This window comes from Notechis scutatus, unplaced genomic scaffold (genome assembly GCF_049901735.1).
Source record: "Notechis scutatus isolate UNSWTSFEM ecotype Mainland unplaced genomic scaffold, rNotScu1.2 NSCUCTG138, whole genome shotgun sequence".
NCBI lineage: Eukaryota > Metazoa > Chordata > Lepidosauria > Squamata > Elapidae > Notechis > Notechis scutatus.
In genome coordinates this window covers 1-22,772 of record NW_028263016.1, presented here as the reverse complement: position 1 = coordinate 22,772, position 22,772 = coordinate 1, and the positions used below count along the sequence as shown (strand labels likewise).

Sequence of the window (22,772 nt, the reverse complement as noted above, 5' to 3'; positions counted from 1 at the left end):
GCTTGGAGGAGGAGCAGAGGAATGCTTTAGGTACAAATTGTAGAGTGGAAAATTAAAGAGCCTGAAAACGGCTATTTTATTTCTCTGATTGATGAAAGAAAAAAAATATACAGTGGAAATTTCTTTACACACTTCATATTTTTATTTCCTTTTTTTTTTTTTTTTTGCTGTGAAGTATATACAATCCCAAACTGAAATCCCAGACAGCTGTTCTGCTGAATTCTTTCTGCAAAGGAGGTTTTATCAGGAAATCAAGAAAGACTCATATAAGAGGGATGAAGATTTCCCTCCTCAGCTGGGAGCCAGTCAAGCATGGCATTTCACATCATTCTGGCATTTTTAGAGAGAGGATCAGGCAACCAGGCTGGTGTTTGGTTCCCACAGCTTCCTCCTGACCTCTTTTCCTACACATTCTCTCACCACCCACCCACATGTTTAGCTGCTGTCAGTGGGAACAAGTGTGTAAATAGTTTTTCATAAGGTATCGTGTTCAGTAGCTGTTGCTGAACAGCTGAATTCCTCTGAATTTTACAGCGGTCTCTTTAGCAATATTTATTGAAAGGGGAGAATTCCAGTCGTTCAACAATTCCCCATTTTGAAACATATAGATATCATTTTCTTTGACTCCTGCATACTATCAAAATGGAAATCAAATAAAAGAAACATGAACAATTCTTCCACTATCATAATGATGTTATCTCTCATGTTTTTACATTTGTTCTGGATGTGAGATGCTCCTTTGTGTTCAGCTCTGGCCTCAGAAGGATAATGTAGCACTTGGGGATGAAGATGCAGCCCAGCAGGCCAGCACTGGAGGCCAGGATGGAGAAGACCTGCACAGCCACCATGTGTTTCCCTTTGGTGCTGAGGTAGGTGGGCACAAAAGTCACCCAGACACTGCAGAAGACGAGCATGCTGAAGGTGATCAGTTTAGCTTCGTTGAAGGCCCCAGGCAGATTCCTGGCCAGGAAAGCCGCCATGAAGCAGACGGCAGCCAGGAAGCCCATGTAGCTGAGGGTGATGTAGAACATGACAACGGCCCCTTGGTTGCATTGCAGGATGATCTCTTCAGGTTGGGAGAGGAGGTCAGAGTCAGGGAAGGGGGGAGAAACTCCCAGCCAGATGGAGCAGATGATAACTTGGACACCAGAAGAAGAGAGGATGATGGAGTTGGCCAAGCTCTTCCCCAAACATTTCTTTGCTCGGTTTCCTGGTTTTGTGGCCAGGAAAGCCAGCACCACCATGATGGTCTTGGCCAAGAGAGAAGAAACGGCAACTGAGAAGATGATGCTGAAGACCGTTTGTCGGAGAAGGCAGGTGGCTTTCCTTGGTTGACCAATGAAGAGAGAAGGAGACAAGAAGCAAAGCAGGAGGGAGACCAGGAGGATATAGGAGAGGTCCCGGTTGTTGGCTTTGACAAGGGGAGTTTCTCGGTATTTAATGAAGACGATTAAAACAAGGCCTGTGGTTAGGAACAAGAATAGGGCAAAAGAAACCAGGATGATGCCCAGAAGTTCTTCATAAGAAAGGAAGGTTATAACTTTGGGGATACATTGGACTCTTTTTTTATTTGGGAATTTATCATCCGGACATTTGGTGCATTTTTCTGTATCTGAGAAGAAAAAAAAACCAACCCCATATTTCTTTTTCCTTTGCATTTCAAGTTATATTGTACATTCTTTGGGAACAAGTGATTATCAGGAGCATTTTCCGGGATGGATTTCTTAATATCTCCAGAGACAAAAAATAAGTATTATCACTTTTTTAAAAAAAATATAGGCTGTGAAATTGAGGGAAGCTTTGGACTTGAAAGATTTCCTTTGTAATGTTCAGAATATTGATAGGAACCTCCATTACTAAAAGGAAAATAATGAATCGATTAATCTTTCTAGAGAAACTTACATGCAAGATGGCAATTCTTGTCATACTTGCCTAAGAGGTGGCTGGCAGATCAAGTGACTGTTGCAAATAATTTGGAATAGCCATTGGAGCAGTGGTGATACGGGTGCAGACACATACAGGCATAACTATCCATGCCACCATATTGTGTATCTCGTACATCAGCAACACCTTTTCAGTGTTCCTCAAAGGGAACCCATGTAGACTGCATTGCAATCCTCCTTTCAGGAGGTGGACCTAAAACCATTCCTCGTGTTTCAAGGAACTCAGGTGTTCCTAGAGAAGTAAATGTGGAAGGAAGGACACATCCAAGGTAAAAAGAAGAAATATTTTCTCTGGCAGTAGTAAAGCTTATCCAATCTGCCACAGCCACCTATCTCTATCCAGCCCTTCCTTCACAGTCTTTTTGCTCTTCTGTTTAGATAAGAAATGAGGCATTTTGAAAATAAACCAGAAACCAGTTCAGCTTCAAAGTGTGTTTAATTCACACTTTCATGACAATGCTCTGGATGGATCCAGTTCCACCAGGCCTCCCTTTTTACTCTGGTGTCACCCACCTTTCTGAGTGGAGAAGGTCCCGTCCGGACAAGGAACGCAGTCGTAACAGCAAACTGGCTCTCCTTCTCGAGCCCTCTTGACAAATCCAGGAAGACAACTTTCCACACATTCAGATTGAGGAAAGGACTGAGCAGAAAAAAATAGGATTGCCAAAGGAAATGTGTTAGGACTCTCCGTCCATGGAAAATGGAGGTAAAAATGGATATTAGACAAGTTATTAGATATTAGCCTCTGGTCTTCACTTAAGTAAATACAAAATCTCTCACTAATTACAAATAGTTGGAGATATAACTTCTGGAAGATTTTTCCTTTAGTTCCTCTCTTTTGCTTTTGGCATCTCACATTTCCCAAAAAAACAGGACTTTATTAAATAGAAAAGTCTGGAGAGATGGAACCAGTGTTGGGATTGTACTGGTTCTGTCCAGTTCTATAGAACCAGTTGTTATGATTCTGCGCAGTTCGGAGAACTGGCAAATCACACCACTAACTGGCCCCGCCCCTCTCTGCCAACCCCTCCCCTCCGCTCCCAGTCAGTCCTTATCGTGCATGTGCGGCATCGCCTGCAGCCTGCTTTTGCCCACTCACCAGTCCAGCCATTGCTGCATGCCTTCCGCTGTGGCCCTGCCTGATCTCCCTGGGTGAGTGAGGCTCTGCAAGCTCTTGGGCCCAGTCACCTACCTGCCACCTGCCTGTCACTTTACCCCCCCAACCCACTTGCCTTTTGCTGCCACCACCCGCCGCCCTCACCCCAAGCAGGTAAGGCCCAGTATCTGCAGTGAATCCAGCAGACTGGTGGGGACCCGAGCTACATTTCGCTGTACTGGAAGACATGTGGAGAGGCTCGTGTTCTCCTACTGCTGGGAGAGCAAGAGAGTCTTTCCGGCACAGCTCCGGGTGGCAGAGAGAAACAGGATTCAAGCGGGCTGCTTCTCTGCCGCCCAGAGCCACCCATTTCCCTATTGGAGGGAAGTTGCAAACTTTTGCTGTGCCGGGAAAGACTCTCTTGCTTTCCAAGCAGCAGGAGAACATGAGCCTCTCCACCTGTCCTCCGGTACAGTGAAATTTAGCTGGGATTCACCGGGTGCTGGTCTTACCTGCTGGGGTTAGGGGTCCAGGTGGCAGCAGCAAAAGGCAAGTGGGGTGGGGGGGTAAAGGTGACCAGCAGCCCGGTCGTACCCATGTCAGCAACAGGTGTCGTCATTTCGAAGTTGAGGGGAGAATTTGGGGAAAGAGATGGAGAGTCCTTCTGTGGCCAGCACAGGAGCGCCATTGAGAAGCGGGGACGTGGCCTTCTGGTGGTCCAACCTGGTGTTCAGGCTGGAGGCGAGCCACAGGAAGTCAGAGCAGTGAGGGAAAGGGGAACTGCCAGGGGGAGCTACCCTCTCCGTGCCGAATTGAGACCATTTGGGGTAGTCCTAGGAATTGGGTGAGTCGAGGCGCAGCTCCTTGCCTTCTTAGCTCAGGGAATCGCCTTTTTCTGCAGGAGGAGGACTGCGGATGGGGGCAGTCTACCTGAGTGACTCCTCCGCTGTCTTCACCAGATTATTTGGACACTTACAAGCAAGCACAGCTAAAGGCACTGCTGTCATATGTCAGCCCAGACCTCACGCTGTGGCTCCGTAAAGCCAACACCAAAGAAGTGGGCGATCAGGAGAACCTGTGGTGCAATGCTCACTCGGATCTCGGCCGCTCCAGGTCATCCGACCTCAAAGCCCTTTAGGAGATGCCGTTCCCAGGTTTCTACTCGCCTGTGCTTGGTCGCCTCCTCTTCACCTTGCTGAAGCGGCTGGCCCTGCCCCTCCCTCGCCTGGCCTAAGAAGGTGAGGGTGACGGCGGGTGATAGTGAAGTGGCCGGGTCCCTATCTTCCTGATTCTCTCTCCCACTCGGTATGTGTGTGTCTCCCTGAAAGCCGTGGCATGGCCAAGCCAGCAAGCTCTCCTTGGCGCTCTTCCCTACTTCCTTCATTTCTTCTTTTTCGAATGCAGACTGGCTGAACAATGATCACCAGGCCGCGGTGGAAGCATCCCTTCGGGCGACCCTTCTCCTCCTCCTCCTCCTCCTCTCATAACTGGCCGTTGTGGCAGGGCTGGGAGGGTGCATGCGCACGGGGAGATGCTCCTCAAGCAAATGCCAAAGCACAGCAAAACCAAGTATGGGGCGGGTGGATGCTCAATTGAGGAGCGAGCATCTCCCTACACAACTGCACCCTCCTGATCCATCCACAGCTGCCGGGTGCAAGAGGAGGAGGAAGAGGAGGAAGAGGAGGGTCACCCGAATGGACGTTTCCACCGCAGTCTGGCAATCGTTGTTTAGCCAGTCTGGATTTGAAAAAGAAGAAATGAAAGAAGTAGCGAAGAGCGCCAAGGAGAGCTTGCTGGCTTGGCCATGCCGCGTCTTTCAGGGAGACACACACACATTCACATTCACAGTTACACAAACACACACACAGAGTGGGGGAGAGAGAGGGGAAGATAGGGACCTGGCCTCTTCGCTATCCCCCACTGTCACCCTTACCTTCTCGCACTGCTCCATTTTGTGAACCACCTCTGGTTTAGTATCTCCTTCAAACTGGTGAGAAACCCACAAGGGCTGGAGAATGTGTCACTAAGAGCTTTAGGTTTGTTTGCTCCTTGTGCCCAGACTAGCAAAGAAAAAAGGGAATTCTGTTGACCAGGGCCTGAATTCAGATGAATTTGAATCATGATTGGGTGGAGGTACTTTTGGTCCCATTGGGAGAGAAGCTTCGCCCTGCTTGGGGAAAAGTGTCCCCTGAAAGGTCCGGTTCATAGTTGGGGAGGTTCTTAAAGAGACCAGACCAGGTCAGACTTATCCATGCCTCTCTTTTACACACACACACACACACACACACACACACACACAAAGTGGGGGAGGAGGGGAAGACAGAGAAAGAGGCAGAGAGAGAGAGAGAGAGACAGAGAGAGACAGAGACAGAGTGATACAGAGAGGGGAGAAAGAGAGAAAAAAAGGGAATGAGAGAGGAAAAGAGAGACAAGAAAGAAAACAAAAAGAGAAAGAAAAGAGAGAAAGGAAGCAAAAGGTAGGAAAATGGATAGACAAACAAAGGGAGAGATGGAAGGAAGGGACAAAGAAAGGAAAAAAAAGGAAGAGACGGAGGGAGGAGAAAGTGAATGAGATATAAGAATGGACAGATAAATACATGGAAGGAGGGAGGGAAGGAGATGGAAAAGGAAGGAGAGGAAGGCAGGACACAAACCCTGGCTTCAGAAGACTCTTTAAAGCAGCACAACAATCTAGGGCTGGCCTGCAAGGGATGTCAGAGGTCATCTAGTCCAACCCACTTCTTCAGCAGGAGATCCTTACAGAATCAAAGAATAGCGGGGTTAGAAGTGTGTGTGTGTTTGTGTGTTTGTGTTTATGGTTGTCAAAACTCCAAAAACAGGTCAAGCAGCTCTGGGGAGATCAGTCATAAATTAGAACACTTGCTAAGCAACTGGTCATTAAGCGAGGACCAATTGTATTTGGTTTGCAAATCACATGGCCACCTGGCCATGCCCATCTGGTCACATAACCATCAAGCCACGCCCACAAATTAAGCCATGCCCACAGAACCGGTTGTTACAAAATTTGAATACCACCCCTGGATGGAACTGAGAAAAGATTTCAGCATTAAGTGATAACCAGTTGGTTCCCTCTCATGACCCCATTAATACGCATTTCTCCCCTCTTCTTACACCCATAATTTTAAGGTGTGATATCAGAACAATCTTGATAATTTCAGGTGAACTGAAAGCCTTGGAGCTGCTTCCTAGGAGCAGAAGGCCCATTGCTCCATCCCAGGAAGGATGAAAGGGAGGCATGGAGAGCTCTGGCCAGGTCTGGCCTCCTTAAGAGCCTCCCAGATTATGGAGCTGCCCCTTCAGGGGACACTTTTCCCCCAGCAGGATGAGAGGAAGCTTCTTTCCCCTAATGGGACCAAAAGGACCACCGTCGAATCACGATTCAATCCCATCCGATATGGTCCAAGCCTGGATTCAGGCCTCGGTCAGCAGAATTGCCGCCTTCGTTGCTCTTCTGGGCACAAGGAGCAAACAACCAGAAGCTACTAGCGACACATTCCCCAGCCCTTGTGGGTTTCTCACCCATTTGATGGAGACCCTTAATTGTACGTGGTTCACAACATGGACCAATATCGAAGCCTCCCAAGCAGCCTAAGGGAAAAAATCCGGTTTCTCCTGCCCAGATTCAATTCTCAGTGAAGGTCAACCACCTTTGGGGAATAGCATCAGCCCTCTTGAAATGGGACCTCAGGCTTTGGAAAACAGAGGAAGGACATCAAAACTTTCTCCTACCTTGTTGAGCAACTTTAGCCGTGAAAGAACATCTTGCCTGATAGAAAGTCTGTTTCTTTTAAAATACGCCAGAGTCTGTCTCCTGGGATCATCCCTGGGAAGAACGAAGAAGCCCAAAATGAACAGATCTGCTGCTGCCTCTCCATTTGGGTCCATGTACAATTCAAAGTCCGAAATATTGACAAACTCATTCTTCTCCAGGAAAGGATGGAACTAGAATGGGAACATGCAGCAATTTTAAAAGCAGAAAACTTTGTTTCTTATCCCAGACGCTTTTTCAATATTTAATCTTTCTCTTGTAGTTGTCTAATTTACAGACATGCTTCATTAGGAAAATGGGTGTTCCCACTATCTTACAAGTGAAGGGAAAAAGTTCACAAAAATTTGTCGATCATATTTTGACAATATAGATTTTGACAAAATATAGTTGAACAACAGAAAATAGGAGATTTATGAACTCCCTGAAAACAACAGGTTGGTTATCAGAAACACGGATTTCTGAAGAAGAAAATTGTCAGGGTGATCCTCTCCCAGGAAGCCCAGACAGGAAACCTGAGCTAGGCCCACTTCGCTGTAATGCTGCACTGACAGGATTTGGGGAGTCAGAAAGTACAAATCTCCCACCGACCCTTTTTTTATGCAGCTGTAGGTGTCCTCCGCTTATCTGCTTCTTCCCCAGGCAGAATCTCTCCTCCACCCCCCAAAAATCATTCCCTCCTATCACTGCCCTTTCTAAATGGATCGTGGGAAAGGGGGGGATATAACTTATGTGCTCTATGCAAGTCATCCTCACATATTATTTCATTTCCTAAATACATTATGCTGATATAACTCGATCTCAGGAAAGAGTAACAAACATTTTTGTGATGTGATCAGAAACCCAGTTAAATGAGGGGTGGATGGTATGATAATTAAGTGGATAAAAACTGATTTAAAAATGGTACTCAAATAATCTTTAGTTTTTTTAATCTTTGTCATGAAAGTGGGAAGATACAACATTTTGTTGTTAAGTCATCAATTTTTCTATGTTGTCATTAATATAATAGTGTTGATAAATCGCTATTATACAAGATTTATAACAATTCTCAGGCAAATATACTTTTATGTTATTTAAACATTACCAGCTTTCCAGAAAAATATTTCTGATTTCTCCTAGAAACAACTGTATGACTAAAAAGCAGTAGAAAACTATCTGGATTTTAGCATTTGATAAATTACAGTATCTCATACAAGAACATTAATGATGCACTGGATGAAGGATTGTGCCAAGCTTGATAAGTATGTAAGGGACCCAGTTTGATCTACTGGTTAAGCCCCCGAAGTAGAAAGCAAGAGGATGTGAGTTCAAGTCCCGCCTTGGTCATGAAGCAGGCTGGGGGATTTGGGGCCAGTCTCTCAGCCCAACTCAACTCACAGGATTGTTGTTGTGGGGAAAATGAACACACAACTACTCATTGGTACTCAGCCCCCGTGGCTTCTGCAGAGAAGGGCTTTTAAGGATAGGGGATGAGTTAGTGCACTTAGTGAACTCAAACAAGGTCTCAAAGATCTGGAAATGCAACAAGATGGGGCTGCTCTTCCCAAGAATGTTTATTTGAGCAGCCTTTAGAGCAACGAGATATTTATATCGAATAACCCTACCAAGAGTCCAAAGGGAATTAACCTCCGAGAGCTGCAACGGAGTTCCCAGAGCAGTTTCAGGGGGCTGATACAAAGAAAGAGCGCCTGAGCTGAGACTGGGGCCCTGAGGACAAGGGGCCACTCGAACTGCAGCTCACGCAGAGGTGGTATTCAACCGGTTCTCAACAGCTCAGATGAACCGGTGGTCACCCCTGGTTGGCCACACCCCCGAACCGGGTCGCCCGCTTGTCCCAGTCGCTCTCCTAGCTTTCCCTACCACGTGGTGGCTGTGGCGCAGATCGGGCAGATGTCCCACGGCTGTTGCACATGCGCACTGTGTGTGCAGCCGTGTGTGTGCTACTGATGCAGTGCGCACGTGGAGCAGCCCTGGGACATCTGCCTGTCTGCCCGCCCTCCCAGATTACGTTTTCTTACTTCTCCCAGCGGATGCGCCTCTTCCAGCCCAGCCCGGCCCAGCCAGCCAGCAGGTGGGTGCACGGTTGTCCCGGGTCTTCTCGCCCCCCCCCCCTTGTCGCGATATGCCTGCAGGAGTCCCTCAGGCCAGCTGAGCCGGGAGCTGCCATTCCCAGGCTTCTACACTCCCGTGCTTGGTCGACGCCTCTTCAACTTGCCTGAAGCAGCTGGCCCTGCCCCTCCCCCTCCCCTCCCTTGCCTGGCCTGAGAAGGTAAGGGGGACGGTGGGGATAGCGGCCGGGTCCCTATCTTCCCCTCTCTCTTCCCTACTCTCTGTGTCTGTGTGTGTGTGAGAGAGACGGGGGGAGAGAGAGAAGAAAGAAAGAAAGAAAGAGCAAGAAAGAAAGAGGGAGAGAAAGAGAGAAAGAAAGAGAGGGAGAATGGAGAAAGTGAATGAGATATATGGATGGATAGATAAATACATGGAAGGAAGGAGGGAGGGAGGGAGAAAAAAAGGAGAGGAAGGAAGGACACAAATCCTGGCTTCAGAAGACTCTTTGAAGCAACACAACAATCTAGGGCTGGCATGCAACGAATCTCGGAGGTCATCTAGTCCAACCCCCTGCTCCAGCAGGAGATCTTTACAGAATCAAAAATAGCAGGGTTAGAAAGCTCTCTGTGTGTGTGTCTGTGTGTGAGTGTGTGTGTGTGCATGTGTGTTTGTGTTTATGGTTGTCAAAACTCCAAAAACAGGACAAGTAGCTCTGGGGAGATCAGTCATAAATTAGAACACTTGCTAAGTAACCGGCCATTAAGTGAGGACCAATTGTATTTGGTTTGCCAGTCACATGGCCACCTGGCTAAGCCCACTCAGTCACATGGCCACCAAGCCATGCCCATCTGGTCACGTGACCACCAAGCCACACCCACAAATTCAAGCCATGCCCACAGAACCAGTAGTAAAAAAATTTGAATCCCACCAGTGAGTTCACAGCCTGCTATGCGGCATCTCCTATCAGGACTCAGGGATTCACTTTGTGACGCCTCTCCTAATAAAATATCCGGGAAATACGGAACTCTTTTACGTGCAACTGCAGTTATCAGATCAATAGGAAAGAGTTTCTCTGAATGGGGCCAAATTCTGTTCTGCTGTAATGCAAAATTATGTATTTATTTATTTAGGACATTTATATTGCCACATATTCGCACATGACTCAGCATTAGGCAGACTCTAACTGCCCATTGACTGTCGTTTATTTTTATTTTTCTCCATTATTATTATTTTTATTTATTGTAATGCTGGTTTCTGACCGTACTAAAAGTGGACTGGATGAAGGAGGAAGCTGTGTTGGAGACATTTGCCATCTTGAGTTATGTGTAAATAAATACATGTTTAAGAAAACAATCTCAAAATCGTACTTGACTGCAACCTGAAACTGAGTCTTGAGAGAAGACAAGGAGGAGATTATGAGAGCAGCTTCTCCAACTTACAAAATCTCTCAGTTGGACAAGGGAGGATTCAAGACTCTTCCAAGGACTGAAAGAGGTGTTGGGAGTAGTTAAAACCCTCCCCTCTCCTAGGAAAATGAAATATTTTAGGATATACTAAAAAGGGAGAATATATTTCCTCTAAAAAGAAAAGTAGAAACTAAGAGAGGCTGAAACTCCGCCCCCCTCCCACCTTTGCTAATGGACCATTACTCTGGCCTAGGCCACTCTATTTTACATAACAAAGACCTACTCCAGTTAAAGCTATATAGGAATTGCCCAAAGCCATCACCATCATCCAGCAAGGCTCAACCAAGCCTGGGACTCAGGACAGCCTACAGAGTTGCCCCTGCATGGCCCCATGGGAGCCTGACAACCGATCAGAATACAAGCTCCAATTCAAATCCCAACAGAGGGCATAAAACAGTTGCACTCTCAGCATCTCAGCCCTTCTTTCCTCAACCAAGGCATGTGCTCCTGTCCACCATTAAACCATCTTCCAAGCAGTCACCATGTTTCCAGCGTCTTTCTTCCCCACTTGGAACTGAACCCAGAAGGAGATTTCTTCCAACAGAGGCTAGACAGAAACTTCAGATCTGCTCCCTGTTATTCTGGAGCATCAGACAAGAGCAATTAGATGGTGCAAATCTCTTGACCTTTTGCAGCACAAGAAGGTTGAGATGTTCCCCTCCTTCTCCTTTGGGTTCCTTCTCAAAGAGGATCTCAGATGAATGGATCCCTATCGGGACCCCCCATACCTGCCACGGCTGCAGCCTCGGAGCCCCCAACCTCTTTTCTCCCTCCTTCCTTCCCCTCCTCGATCTGGAGGAATAGGCAGCATTCATGGCCTGTGACAGAGTCTGAATGATACTGTAGCGATGAGGGTCATTTATGATCCGTTTCCTGTTCCTTTTCTCCTGGGTCTCCAGTGGGGCTTTCTGGGTGCATCTTCTGCGGCCTTTGACAGAAAAGACGTGCTTGGAAAGGGAACAGCGAAAATAATGATCTTGAAACGGATCTTCCATAAAGAAATGGGGTTCAAAGGCAGCATCTGTTGGCCTTTTTTTAATCAGATAACCAAAATTCAAAATACTATGGATGTATTTGAGAGGTATGTCCTTCGTTATTGGATACAGTGCAAAATTTGTGAGGATCCAGACTTTCCCTTCAATGGGTCCTGGCAAATGCATAAGTGCTTCATGGAAAGGAAAAATTCTGCTCCAGATGGAAATATATTCCATGAAGTGGACAAAGACGTTGATTTGTCTCCACTTAGAAAGGGCCTCCCTGAGGGGTGCTGTTTGTCCAGTTGTTGTGAATCGTTGTGATATAACCACACAAATTCCATTCCTGACAAGCATCGGAGGGAAAGTCCTCATGAAATTATCTCCCTTTTCTGTGTCTGAAGCAAAGAGGCCAATCAGGGTCCATCTGAAATGGAGGAGCAGCTGGACAATTGCTGGGTATTGGAATCCTTCTTTGGGGAGCATCTGGTGGAAAAAAGGGAATCTCCTTTTATCACTCAGAGCCTCTGAAGGAATTTTAACAGTGATCTGAAAAAGTAATGAAGAATGCTGTGTTATAATGTGGTCCAGATCAACTCCAAAATATTACTTATTGACAAACCCAATTTTGTTTTGATGAATATATAAGAATAGTTTGTTCCTTAGTCATGGTTTAAAATATTTAAGACAGAATATTAACAAGATTGTCTATAAAAATGGAATGCAAAATCATATTAAACAAAACAAAACAATAACAAATGCAATGTAAATTTCTGTGTCACCCATACAATTCCAACAATTAGATTCAAATTCGCAGATGTTAGATAAAATGCCTGGATCTAAGATATAGGGCTGTATTATATGCTATTTTTGAGTACTAAAACCTCTTTCTCAGCTTCTATATCCCAAATTCTTTGTGAAGCAATTTTTCAGCTTCTTCTCTAGATGTACAAGAGCACAACTGCTAACAGAATAGTTATGAGTACATGAAATGGATACATATAAGAAAAATAAAAAGAAATAGTAGGACAGTGACGGTAGGCACATTGGTGCTTATAGGCACGCCCCCTACAGACCTCTTAGGAAAGGGGTGAGGTCAATCGTAGACAGTTGTACAATCCAATAAGTCTTTAATTGAAATTTTGTCTGTTTTGGGACTATATGTCTGTTTCATCACTTTAATTTTAACCCAATAATTATATACCCTGAATTTATACAAAGCAGAAATTGTGTAAATTAACAATTATCCATGAGGGCAGGAGCTGAACTCCTTTTATCCATCCCAAAGATACTCTTCTTGGTCTGAATATTTTTTATACATAGACAGGACTATTACCAACTTGATTCCAATTGGATAAGGCAGATAATATTGATATGTGAAAATGAACATGCTAATGGAGGACCTCAAAACCTGGATAGTTTTTCAATAGTAGAATATTCAGTAGAATATCCTCTAGGGACCTTATGGCTCTCCAGGCCTTTAATGGTCAATTTGAAGATGAACATAATAGACTAAAACATTGTTGATATGTTCCCTAATATTCTGAAAAGCTGCTCTTGAATTCTATGAAGATATTGGATCTGTTGTTCATCCCCACCACCCCACTCACCTTACCAGATAGAGAAAAACACACAAACCTGTGGGACTTTGTAGGTGCCTACAAACATTGACATCTGAATGGAGATGTCCCTGGCAGCTGTATCAATCAGAGCCAGGAGGTTCTCCTTCCTCCCACAGCCGTAGTTGGGGACATTGGATTCTCCAGTGGAGAGCATGTCCAGCAAGGCATCTGAAGTGCGGAAGGTGCTTATATAGTTGTCATGGATGGAGTAACCAAGTGTGAGATTGTGCAGGAGCTGGGAATTCTTGCTGACCATTTGAATAGCAAAAATTGATTTTAGGGTATCTGTTAGAGCAGAACTCTTCCTATTGAAAAACAATATTCGTGTTATTATATTCAATAGCAACAACAAATGTTTTTAAAATATATAATCCTTCACAAACCTACTAAGCCTTAGGCCAACATTGATCCAAATCCAATGATCAATTATGCAAATGAGAGAGGCAACTACAATTGTTTCAGTCACTACTTAAACAAAGGTCATTATTCAAGTGATGAACTCATGAACGAACTGAGAAAGGAAAATCACCTGGATTTCATTCAGGTTTTTTAAAAACTCCATCATTTGGATTTTACTCTCTTCCACAAAGTAAGGCAAAAAAGGGAAGACATGGAAATAAAAATCATTCAGGAAATTAGACAGGTCCTGGGGTACCAAAATAAGTGAAATAAGAAGAAAAGAAGGAGAGTGTTAGAATTGCACATGGAGGGAGTGCAACTCCATCACCCTGCATGACTTACGAAGAAGAAGGTATAGGAGGGCTGTTGAAAGGCCACATTATAGGTGACACATATGTTTCAGTTGTGACCACACCAATGAGATGGTCTCCAGGCCTGTAAAAGCTCCATGGATTGTACCCATCCTGGTGCTCCGAACTCAATGGGCATTTCCTTCTTAGCTTCCCACAGACTGATGGGGACACCACCAGCAGCAGAAGCAGAAGCAGGAGGTCCATCATTCATGGCATTAATCAATCCAATTCCTGTTTCTAACACAAACAACAGGAACAGTTGGAAAAATTCAAAGACTCTGAGAAGTGCCAGTGGCTTTCCTGATCTAAACAGAGAACCACTCAGTTTCATCTGCAAAGGAGAGAAAGGTGCAATCAAGAGCAGAGCCTGTACCTGTCCCAAAACTTGGTCCCAGAGAGCTTCACCCAAGGAATTTATCCTTTTCTGATAGAAGATCCTTTTCATGTGGCTTCAATCTGATGTCTACATCGAAGTCTAAAACTGGAGATATAGCATCACAGGTCTCAAAGGCCCAGATGGTCATAATTACAATGAGAAGCAACTTCTCCTCTTGGGATCCTGAACTTTTTCTGGGCTCCATCTGCAGAGGGGAGGCTGGAATAAACCATGTTAGTAAAAATTACAGATATACCCCTGGGGTCACTGTTTTGTTGTGGTTGTGGTCCTTCCTCCCAGTCAGGACAGGTCCAGAAAGTGATGCTGGGGAAGAGAATTCAGCACCCAGGGAATTGACTTCTGCTGTCCTTCAACATGGCCTCTTGTCTCCAGAGATTGCTGGGGAAGGTCACCCAGAGCTATGGTGCCACTTCTAAGTTAATGCCATTTAACTGTAGTGTTGCCTGTCTTCTAATGACAATCGGCACCCTTGAACTCTGCCCAAGGTTAAGAGTAGACCCTGTTTGGAATTCTGTTTTATGTCATAATCCCATATATTGATCTTAATTGCAGCCGGTTTTAAAATTGCTTGTACCTGAAATGAAATTTCATTTCCCATCTTTTCTAGCAATATTAATTTTGAGATTAAAGCTCATTAAGGAGCAGGAAAGTGACAACTTGTGGACTAGATCATTGCGTACATAGGGAGAAAATTATAGAATGGATGGAATTTTTTATTTTTATTTTCTTGTCATTCCTGTGTTATCTTACCATGTTCCTATAACCAAGATTCTTTTTATTTTGATTTTTCTTAGTTTTTTAAATAAAGAATGGACTGTAAGTTCTGCAGGTGCTATCTATCCATCCCTATCTATCTATCTATCTATCTATCTATCTATCTATCTATCTATCTATCTATCTATCTATCTATCTAGCACTATCGATCAATCTGTCTATCTATCTTTCTCTCTCTCTCTCTCTCTTTCCTTCTTTCTTTCTTTCTTTCTTTCTTTCTTTCTTTCTTTCTTTCTTTCTTTCTTTCTTTCTTTCTTTCTTTCTTTCTTTCTACCTACCTACCTACCTACCTACCTACCTACCTACCTACCTACCTGTTCTGTATAGTTAATTAACATTCTTGTAAACCCCGCGCCGTGATTGGCTAAAGCGCGCGGCGACCGGATTGGCCGAGCGAGCCGCACCGATTGGCCCGTTAAGAATCTCCCGTGATTGGTCAAGCCAAGAGCGGGAGATTCGAAACGATGTCATTGGTCGCGGCCGCCGCGGCTTGAGAATAAAAAGCCGCAGGTTTTTCCCTTATAGCTAAGCATGTACTGGAGCACAATAAAGAGCTGAACTTGTCACTGACTCCGAGCTTCCTTCCTGCGCCGGACACAACACTGGCGACGAAGGTGGGATCCAGGGAAGAACCACCAAGCACGTGTCCGGAGGAAGACAAAGACCGACGCGATGGCCGGCCTCACTCCGCCCGCGCCATTCAACCCGGCTACCGAGGACTGGGAATCGTACACAGACCGTTTCCAAATGTTCCTCGAGAGTAGCAACTTGAAGGACGCAAACGGGAACAAGTAAAGGGCCGTTTTCCTGACACACTGCGGGCCCGCAGTGTTCAAGATGGCGAAAGCCCTCGCCAAACCCGCCGACGTGAAGGTGATGGACTGGGCCGACCTTGCGCCATTACTCCAAAACCACTACGCTCCCACCGTACCCATTCTCATCCGGCGAGACGAATTCTACCGGCGGAACCAGCGGCAGGACGAGAGCATCAACGACTTCATAGCCGCTCTGAGGGACCTCGGGGGTATGTGCGAGTTCCAGGAACTAGACGACATCCTCCGGGACCGCGTGGTCCTAGGTCTCCGGGACCAGGCATTGAAGAGCCGCCTAATGGCAAAGGGCGACATCAGTCTCGATGTCGCCCTGGCAGAAGCGTCCGCAGCCGAAGCCACCAAGAAATCAGCGGCCCGACTGCGGAAGGCAGAGAACGGGGACCGCACCGACAACCCCGAGGCAAGTCGCCGAGAAACCACCACACACCACGGCGACCTGGACTCCGCCTCGGACACCCCGGACGAATGAGAAGAAGAAGACGTTCATCGGCTCCAGGCAGGACGAGACCGACGAGACCGACGAAGTCGTAAATTGGGGACTCAGTACGCAGGATGCGGGGGAAACCACTACCGAGCAGACTGCCGTTTTTTCGACGCGACATGCCGGCATTGCAATAAGAGGGGCCACATCGCCCGAGTCTGCCGGCTTAGGAAAACTTACAGCCCCCAACGCCGAGAACTGAGCAGCCGGAGGCGAGACAACACCCCCCCCAGGCACCGAGAGCGCCAAGCCGACACTCGCTGGAACAGAGACAGCCGGGGCCGACGAAACGGGGAAGACCGACAGAGGGAGGAAACCCACCAGACATTCACAATTGGCCACGCCGAGACCAACGATACCCGAAAGGTCTATGTGGAAGTGAGCATCGAGGGCGAGCCCTGCCGAATGGAGGTGGACTCCGGATCCTACCTCTCCATGATCGCCTGGAAAGAAATCAAGCGGCTGGTGCCTAACATCCACAAGGCAAGGCTGGAGAACCAAAAATTGATAGTCAAGGACTACCAAGGGAACCGAATCCCCGTCATCAGAACCGGACAGTTCGAAGTGACCTTCAAGGACCGCACCGCAAAACTTCCCCTGACAATCGTGGACCGGAACCGACCCAGCCTCCTAGAACTCCAATGGTTCGCACCACTGGGCATCGAGGTCACTGGAATAAACCACATTGAGGAAGCCGACTGGGAGCAGCAGCTGGCTAAGGACTTCCAAGAAGTATTTGACGGCACTTTAGGCAAGTACCGAGGGCCCCCTATCTCCTTCAGTCTAGACCCAAACATCCCCCCCATACGCCTAAAGCCGAGGCGGGTGCCTTTCGCACTACGGGGGAAAATAGACGAGCAGCTTGACAAGCTCGTCAAGCAGGGGGTCCTGCAACCCATTGACCACGCCCGGTGGGAAACCCCAATAGTCACCCCAGTTAAGCCAGACGGGTCAGTAAGGATCTGTGGGGACTATAAGGCCACCCTCAATTGCACCTTGCAACAAAGCGCATACCCCGTCCCAGTCGTGCAACATCTACTTCACTCACTGGGGGGCAAAGTCTTCGCGAAGCTCGACCTGGCACAAGCCTATCAGCAACTGCCAGTCGACGAAGAAACCGCCGAGGCACAGACTATTGTCACCCACCGGGGGGCATTTCGTTGTAACCGACTCCAGTTTGGAGTCAGCGTGGCCCCGGGGATTTTCCAAAGCCTCATGGAGAGACTCCTACAAGGAATAAAAGGGGTGGTTCCTTATTTCGATGACGTACTAATATCAGCAGCCAACCGGGAAGAACTAGAGGGTCGCCTAAGGGAGGTACTTGAGAAATTCAAGAGAGCCGGGTTAAAAGTGAAAAGGGAAAAATGCCAGCTTTACACAGAGCAAGTCGAGTTCCTGGGGTACCTCCTAGACTGACATGGCATCCACCCGACCGGAAACAAAGTAAAAGCCATCAAGGAAGCCCCGAATCCAAAAAACAAAACAGAGTTACAGGCATTTCTGGGACTGCTCAATTTTTATAATGTATTCTTACACCAAAAGGTGACCGTGGCGGAGCCTTTGCATAGGCTCCTCGACAAAACGGCAAAATGGACCTGGGGGACACGTGAGGACGCCGCATTCAGGAAAACAAAAGACCTGTTAACCTCGGATGCCATCCTCATACAGTACAACGAGACTCTACCCCTCGCCATCACATGCGACGCCACACCTTTTGGCGTAGGTGCCGTCCTCAGCCATGCCCTAACGGACGGGAGAGAAGCACCCATTGCCTTTTTCTCAAGAACACTTAGCAAGCCAGAAAGGAACTACAGCCAACTGGACAAGGAAGCCCTTGCCATCGTTGCGGCCGTAAAGAAATTCCACGAGTACCTTTACGGCCGCCGATTCACAATTATCACAGACCACAAGCCGTTGCTAGGAATCCTGGCGGGAAATAAGGCTACACCGAACATCCTATCCCCCAGGATGACAAGGTGGTCCGAATTCCTCACCGCCTACGACTACCGGCTAACACACCGCCCCGGTAAGACAATCACCCATGCAGGCGCACTGAGCCGCTCACCATTACCCGACCTCGAGGACGACCCAGCACCCACAACGACCACCCTCAGCATAGAGGCGTTACCCGATCTACCCATAACCGCGTCAGACATTGCCTGAGAAACTAATAAAGACAAACGTCTGGTGCGGGTATTGCATTGGGTAGAAAAAGGGTGGCCGGAAAAAGACAACGACGAATCATTCAGGACATTCAGAAACCGGCAAACAGAACTGTCTTTGCAGAAAGGTTGTTTGTTATGGGGGGACAGGGTGGTCGTACCAGAAAAGCTGCAAGGGAAAGTATTAAAACTTTTACATGAAGGGCACCCGGGCATCGTACGAACAAAAGCCTTGGCCAGAAGCTACGCTTGGTGGCCAGGCATAGATAAGGATATTGAGGGTTGGGTGGCCAGGTGTTCACGCTGCCAAGAGACCAGACCAAACCCCCCTGCCGCACCACTACTAGAATGGGAGACCCCCAGGGGACCTTGGTCTATAATACATATAGACTTCGCCGGTCCCACAAGAGGAAACACATTCCTCGTCATGGTGGACGCTTACTCCAATTGGCTGGAGGTAAGCAACATGAAAACCACCGCAACTGAAGCTGTCACCAGGGTACTCAACAAACTGTTCGCGACCCACGGTCTCCCGGATGTCATCGTGTCAGACAACGGGCCCCAATTCACCTCGCTGGAATTCAAAAAATTCCTAGCGGAACGGGGCATTAGACACGCACTGACAGCGACGGCTCATCCGGCGGCCAATGGTAGGGCGGAACGGATGGTTCAATTTACAAAAAAAACCATCCAGAAAATCGAACACGGGGACATACAAGAAAATATAAATAAAATGCTCCTAATACAACATATAACCCCAAATACGACAACAAACAAAAGCCCGGCAGAATTATTAATGGGGAGGAAACTAAGGTCCCCACTTGACAGACTGCACCCACATACAACCCAGGAAAAACCCCCAGACTCATCGAGCAAACACCGGGCATTTACACCGGGCGATGCAATCTATGCAAAAAACCTTACCGGAGACCCACTATGGGTACCGGCAACCATAACCCAACAAACAGGCCCCCACTCATACAGACTGCAGACAACGGACGGACAAGCGTGGAAACGCCACATCGATCAATTAAGATCAAGGGCAAGAAACACAACCGACACGCAAGCAAACACAGGCAACCCCATTAACACAAACCAAGGGGGGAGGGAAGATACAGGGGGCCAAGGAAGGATAGAATATAACCAGCAATACTCACCAGATAACAGCCAACTCGAAGCCTCACCAGGGAGAAGCAGCCAGGCCAGCTCAACCAGCCCGGAAAGACCAGGCGGGAGCGGCGAAAGTCGCAGCTCGACCAACCCGGGTAGACCGGGAGGGAGCTGCAACAACAGGCCAGGCAACACCTTCCAGATGATTCCATCCCATGGACAAAGAGAAACAAAAACCCCGACCGAGCAGGTCGAAAACCAAGGAACAACTGACCTGCGCAAGTCCAGTAGACAGGCATGGGCCCGCCTACTTACGGGACTACGTTACGTAGGAACAAACCAAGAGGGAGGGTGTTCTGTACAGTTAATTAACATTCTTGTAAACCCCACGCCGTGATTGGCTAAAGCGCGCGGCGACCGGATTGGCGGCGAGCCGCACCGATTGGCCCGTTAAGAATCTCCTGCGATTGGACAAGCCAAGAGCGGGAGATTGAAATGATGTCATTGGTCGCGCGCGGCTTGAGAATAAAAAGCCGCAGGTTTTTCCCTCAAAGCTAAGCATGTACTGGAGCACAATAAAGAGCTGAACTTGTCATTGACTCCGAGCTTCCTTCCTGCGCCGGACACAACACTACCTACCGTGTTTCTCACAAAATAAGGCCAGGCCTTATTTATTTTCTTGACCCCCGAATAAATGGCTAATCCGTCTTTTCGGGGGTGACTCCCCCACCTAGAGGGGCCCATGTGCATGTACCTCTCCACGAGGCTGTTTCTATCGGCTGACAAAAGCTCCCCCGAAGGCCGAGTCCCTAGCCGCCTCGGGGCGAGTCATGGCTGCCCGTGTCCCCTCGCCATTAGGCAGTGTCTTTCGGGCGATGGAAGCTCCCCAAGGGCAGTCACCAGCCACTTCAATCGGCCGGTAGAAGCGGTCTCGGGGCAAGCACCCACGCACACTCCCCTCACCGGCAGGTCGCTTCTATCAGCCAATCCAAGTGGCCGGTGACTGCCCTTGGGGAGCTTCCATCGCCCGAGAGACACTGCCTAAAGGCAAGGGGACATGGCAGCCACGCCTCATCCCGAAGCGGCTGGGGACTCTGCCTTTGGGGAGCTTCTATCGGCTGATGTTCTATCGGTAGATCAGGGTATTCTAGCCTAGGCTACCTGCAGGGCACTCCTAAAGGCAAGTTTTCTCCCCACCCACCCCGCCCGTCCCGCCATTTCTCTTCACCTCGTGTAGATGTGAGAAATGGCAGGGAAACGCATAGGCCTAAATTTTGGGGGTGGTGCTTAATTTTACCTCATGCCTAGAAATCATGCTGGGCCTATTGGTGGAGGCCCTATTGTTGGAGAAACACGGTATCTATCTATCTATCTATCTATCTATCTATCTATCTATCTATCTATCTATCAATCTATCTATCTATCTATCTATCTATCTATCTGTATTTATTTATCCATCCATATCTATCTATCTCTATCTATCTCTATCTATCATCACTCTATATCTACTCATCCATCTCTATCTATCTATCTATCTATCTATTTCTATCTATCTATCTATCCATATATATCTCTATCTTTCTCTATCTATCATCTATCTCTATCTACCCATCCATCCAAATCCCTCCCTCTCTCTCTCTCTCTCTCTCTCTCTATCTATCTATCTATCTATCTATCTATCTATCTATCTATCTATCTATCTATATCATCTATCTATATCTACCCATCCATCCCTATCTGTCTGTCTCTCTGTCTATCTATCTATCTATCTATCTATCTATCTATCTATCTATCTATCTATCTATCTATCTATCTATCTATCTATCTATCTATCTATCTATCTATCTATCTATCTATCTATCTATCTATCTATCTATCATCTATCTATCTATCTATCTATCTATCTATCTATCTATCTATCTATCTATCTATCTATCTATCTATCTATCTATCTATCTATCTATCTATCTATCTATCTATCTATCTATCTATCTATCTATCTATCTATCTATCTCTATATCTATTTAATCAACCATACCTATCTCTATCTATCCATCTCTATCTATCAACTATATCTATCTACCCATCTCTATCTACCCATCTATCTATCTATCTATCTATCTATCTATCTATCTATCTATCTATCTATCTATCTAAATATCTACCCATCCATCCATCCATCGATCCAATTTACTGGCCACCCATCTTATCACCGGGAAACCCTACAAAGATGGCGGTGATGCCCACAGTGTGGTGGATGGTGCAACCTGATTTCTAGCGACAGGATTTCTGGAGATCTGGTGGCTCTTCCTCTGTTGTGGGGATCTTCTATTTGGGGGGGGGGCTCTGACCTTCCCAATTTCTGGGGCTGAGACTTTCTATCCAAAAAAAGGTGCTGTTGGAACTCCTTTGTTCCTGGTTTATTGGCATCCGTTGTTCAGGGAGGATGTTTCTTCACTGGGGGAGACATTAATATGGACTTCTTGGCCCAGAAGGGGAACCGGGAGGCTGAGTGGGAGGGGGAACTGAAGGGACAGGCAGGCCCACCCTGGCAGGGAGGAGCAGAGGAAGGCCCGTATCCCAGGTCCACCGCTTGGAAGTTCTCCCCTGAACCTCCCTCAGATTCTGCTCTCAGGGCCTGCAGACCAGATCCTGGGTGGCTCCGGGTTCAAGCTGTGGCTTTTCAGGGCCAGGTTGATGTGCAATGAGACTCTCTTCTCCTCCAGGAGGTTCCCAGCCATGTCTGACCGAAGCCGGGTGAGGCCCAGAGGGGAGGAAGCTCACCCCAACTTCTGGGTTTGTCTCAGGGAGACCCCAGAGGAGGGAGGAGGGGGGCTATGGTCATCCAGGGTTTCTCACCGGCCTTGAGGAGGCTCCATGTGGACCTCTGGCTTCTCTCAGGGGGGCTGCGAGGACCCTGGCATGGTCAAGCGTGTTGTGTGAACGGGGTCCTCGCCGGAAGAAAAGGGTCCCCAATACAGGTAGTCCTCAACTTACGACCACAACTGAGCCCAACATTTGTGTTGTTAAGTGAGACATCCATCAAGTGAGTTTTGTCCCATTTGATGGCCTTTCTTGCCACAGTCATTAAATGAATCATTGCAGTTGATAAGTTAGGAACCCGGTTATTAAGTGAATTTGGCTTCCCCCTTGACTTTGCTTGTCAGAAGATTGTAAAAGGGGATCACAATGGCCCTGGGATGTTGGTGCAATTATAAACATGAAACTGTGGCCAAGCACCTGAATTCTGATCCCTGCATTTGATGCTGCAAAGGTCATTAATTGTGAAAAATGGTCCTAAGTTCCATTTCTCAGTGCAGTTGTAA

General features: G+C 47.2%; 1 protein-coding gene across 8 annotated transcripts; it reads right to left on the bottom strand.

The window, feature by feature from the left end:
* Positions 1 to 353: 353 nt before the first annotated feature.
* Positions 354 to 22,772, bottom strand: LOC148128706 (vomeronasal type-2 receptor 26-like). 8 transcript variants are annotated; one of them, XM_087948512.1, is made up of 7 exons: positions 22,687 to 22,758; positions 14,063 to 14,284; positions 13,679 to 13,926; positions 12,954 to 13,242; positions 11,070 to 11,864; positions 2,457 to 2,583; positions 354 to 1,612 (listed from the first exon to the last, which is right to left on the bottom strand). In XM_087948512.1, exons 3-7 carry the CDS (start codon positions 13,894 to 13,896, stop codon positions 702 to 704), a joined length of 2,340 nt encoding a protein of 779 aa, XP_087804638.1. In that variant the 5' UTR covers positions 13,897 to 13,926; positions 14,063 to 14,284; positions 22,687 to 22,758; the 3' UTR covers positions 354 to 701. The 8 variants fall into 8 exon arrangements, with proteins under 8 accessions (XP_087804638.1, XP_087804639.1, XP_087804637.1 ...); XM_087948513.1 differs by having other exon boundaries at positions 13,679 to 13,920; XM_087948511.1 differs by having other exon boundaries at positions 13,679 to 14,270; positions 22,687 to 22,772.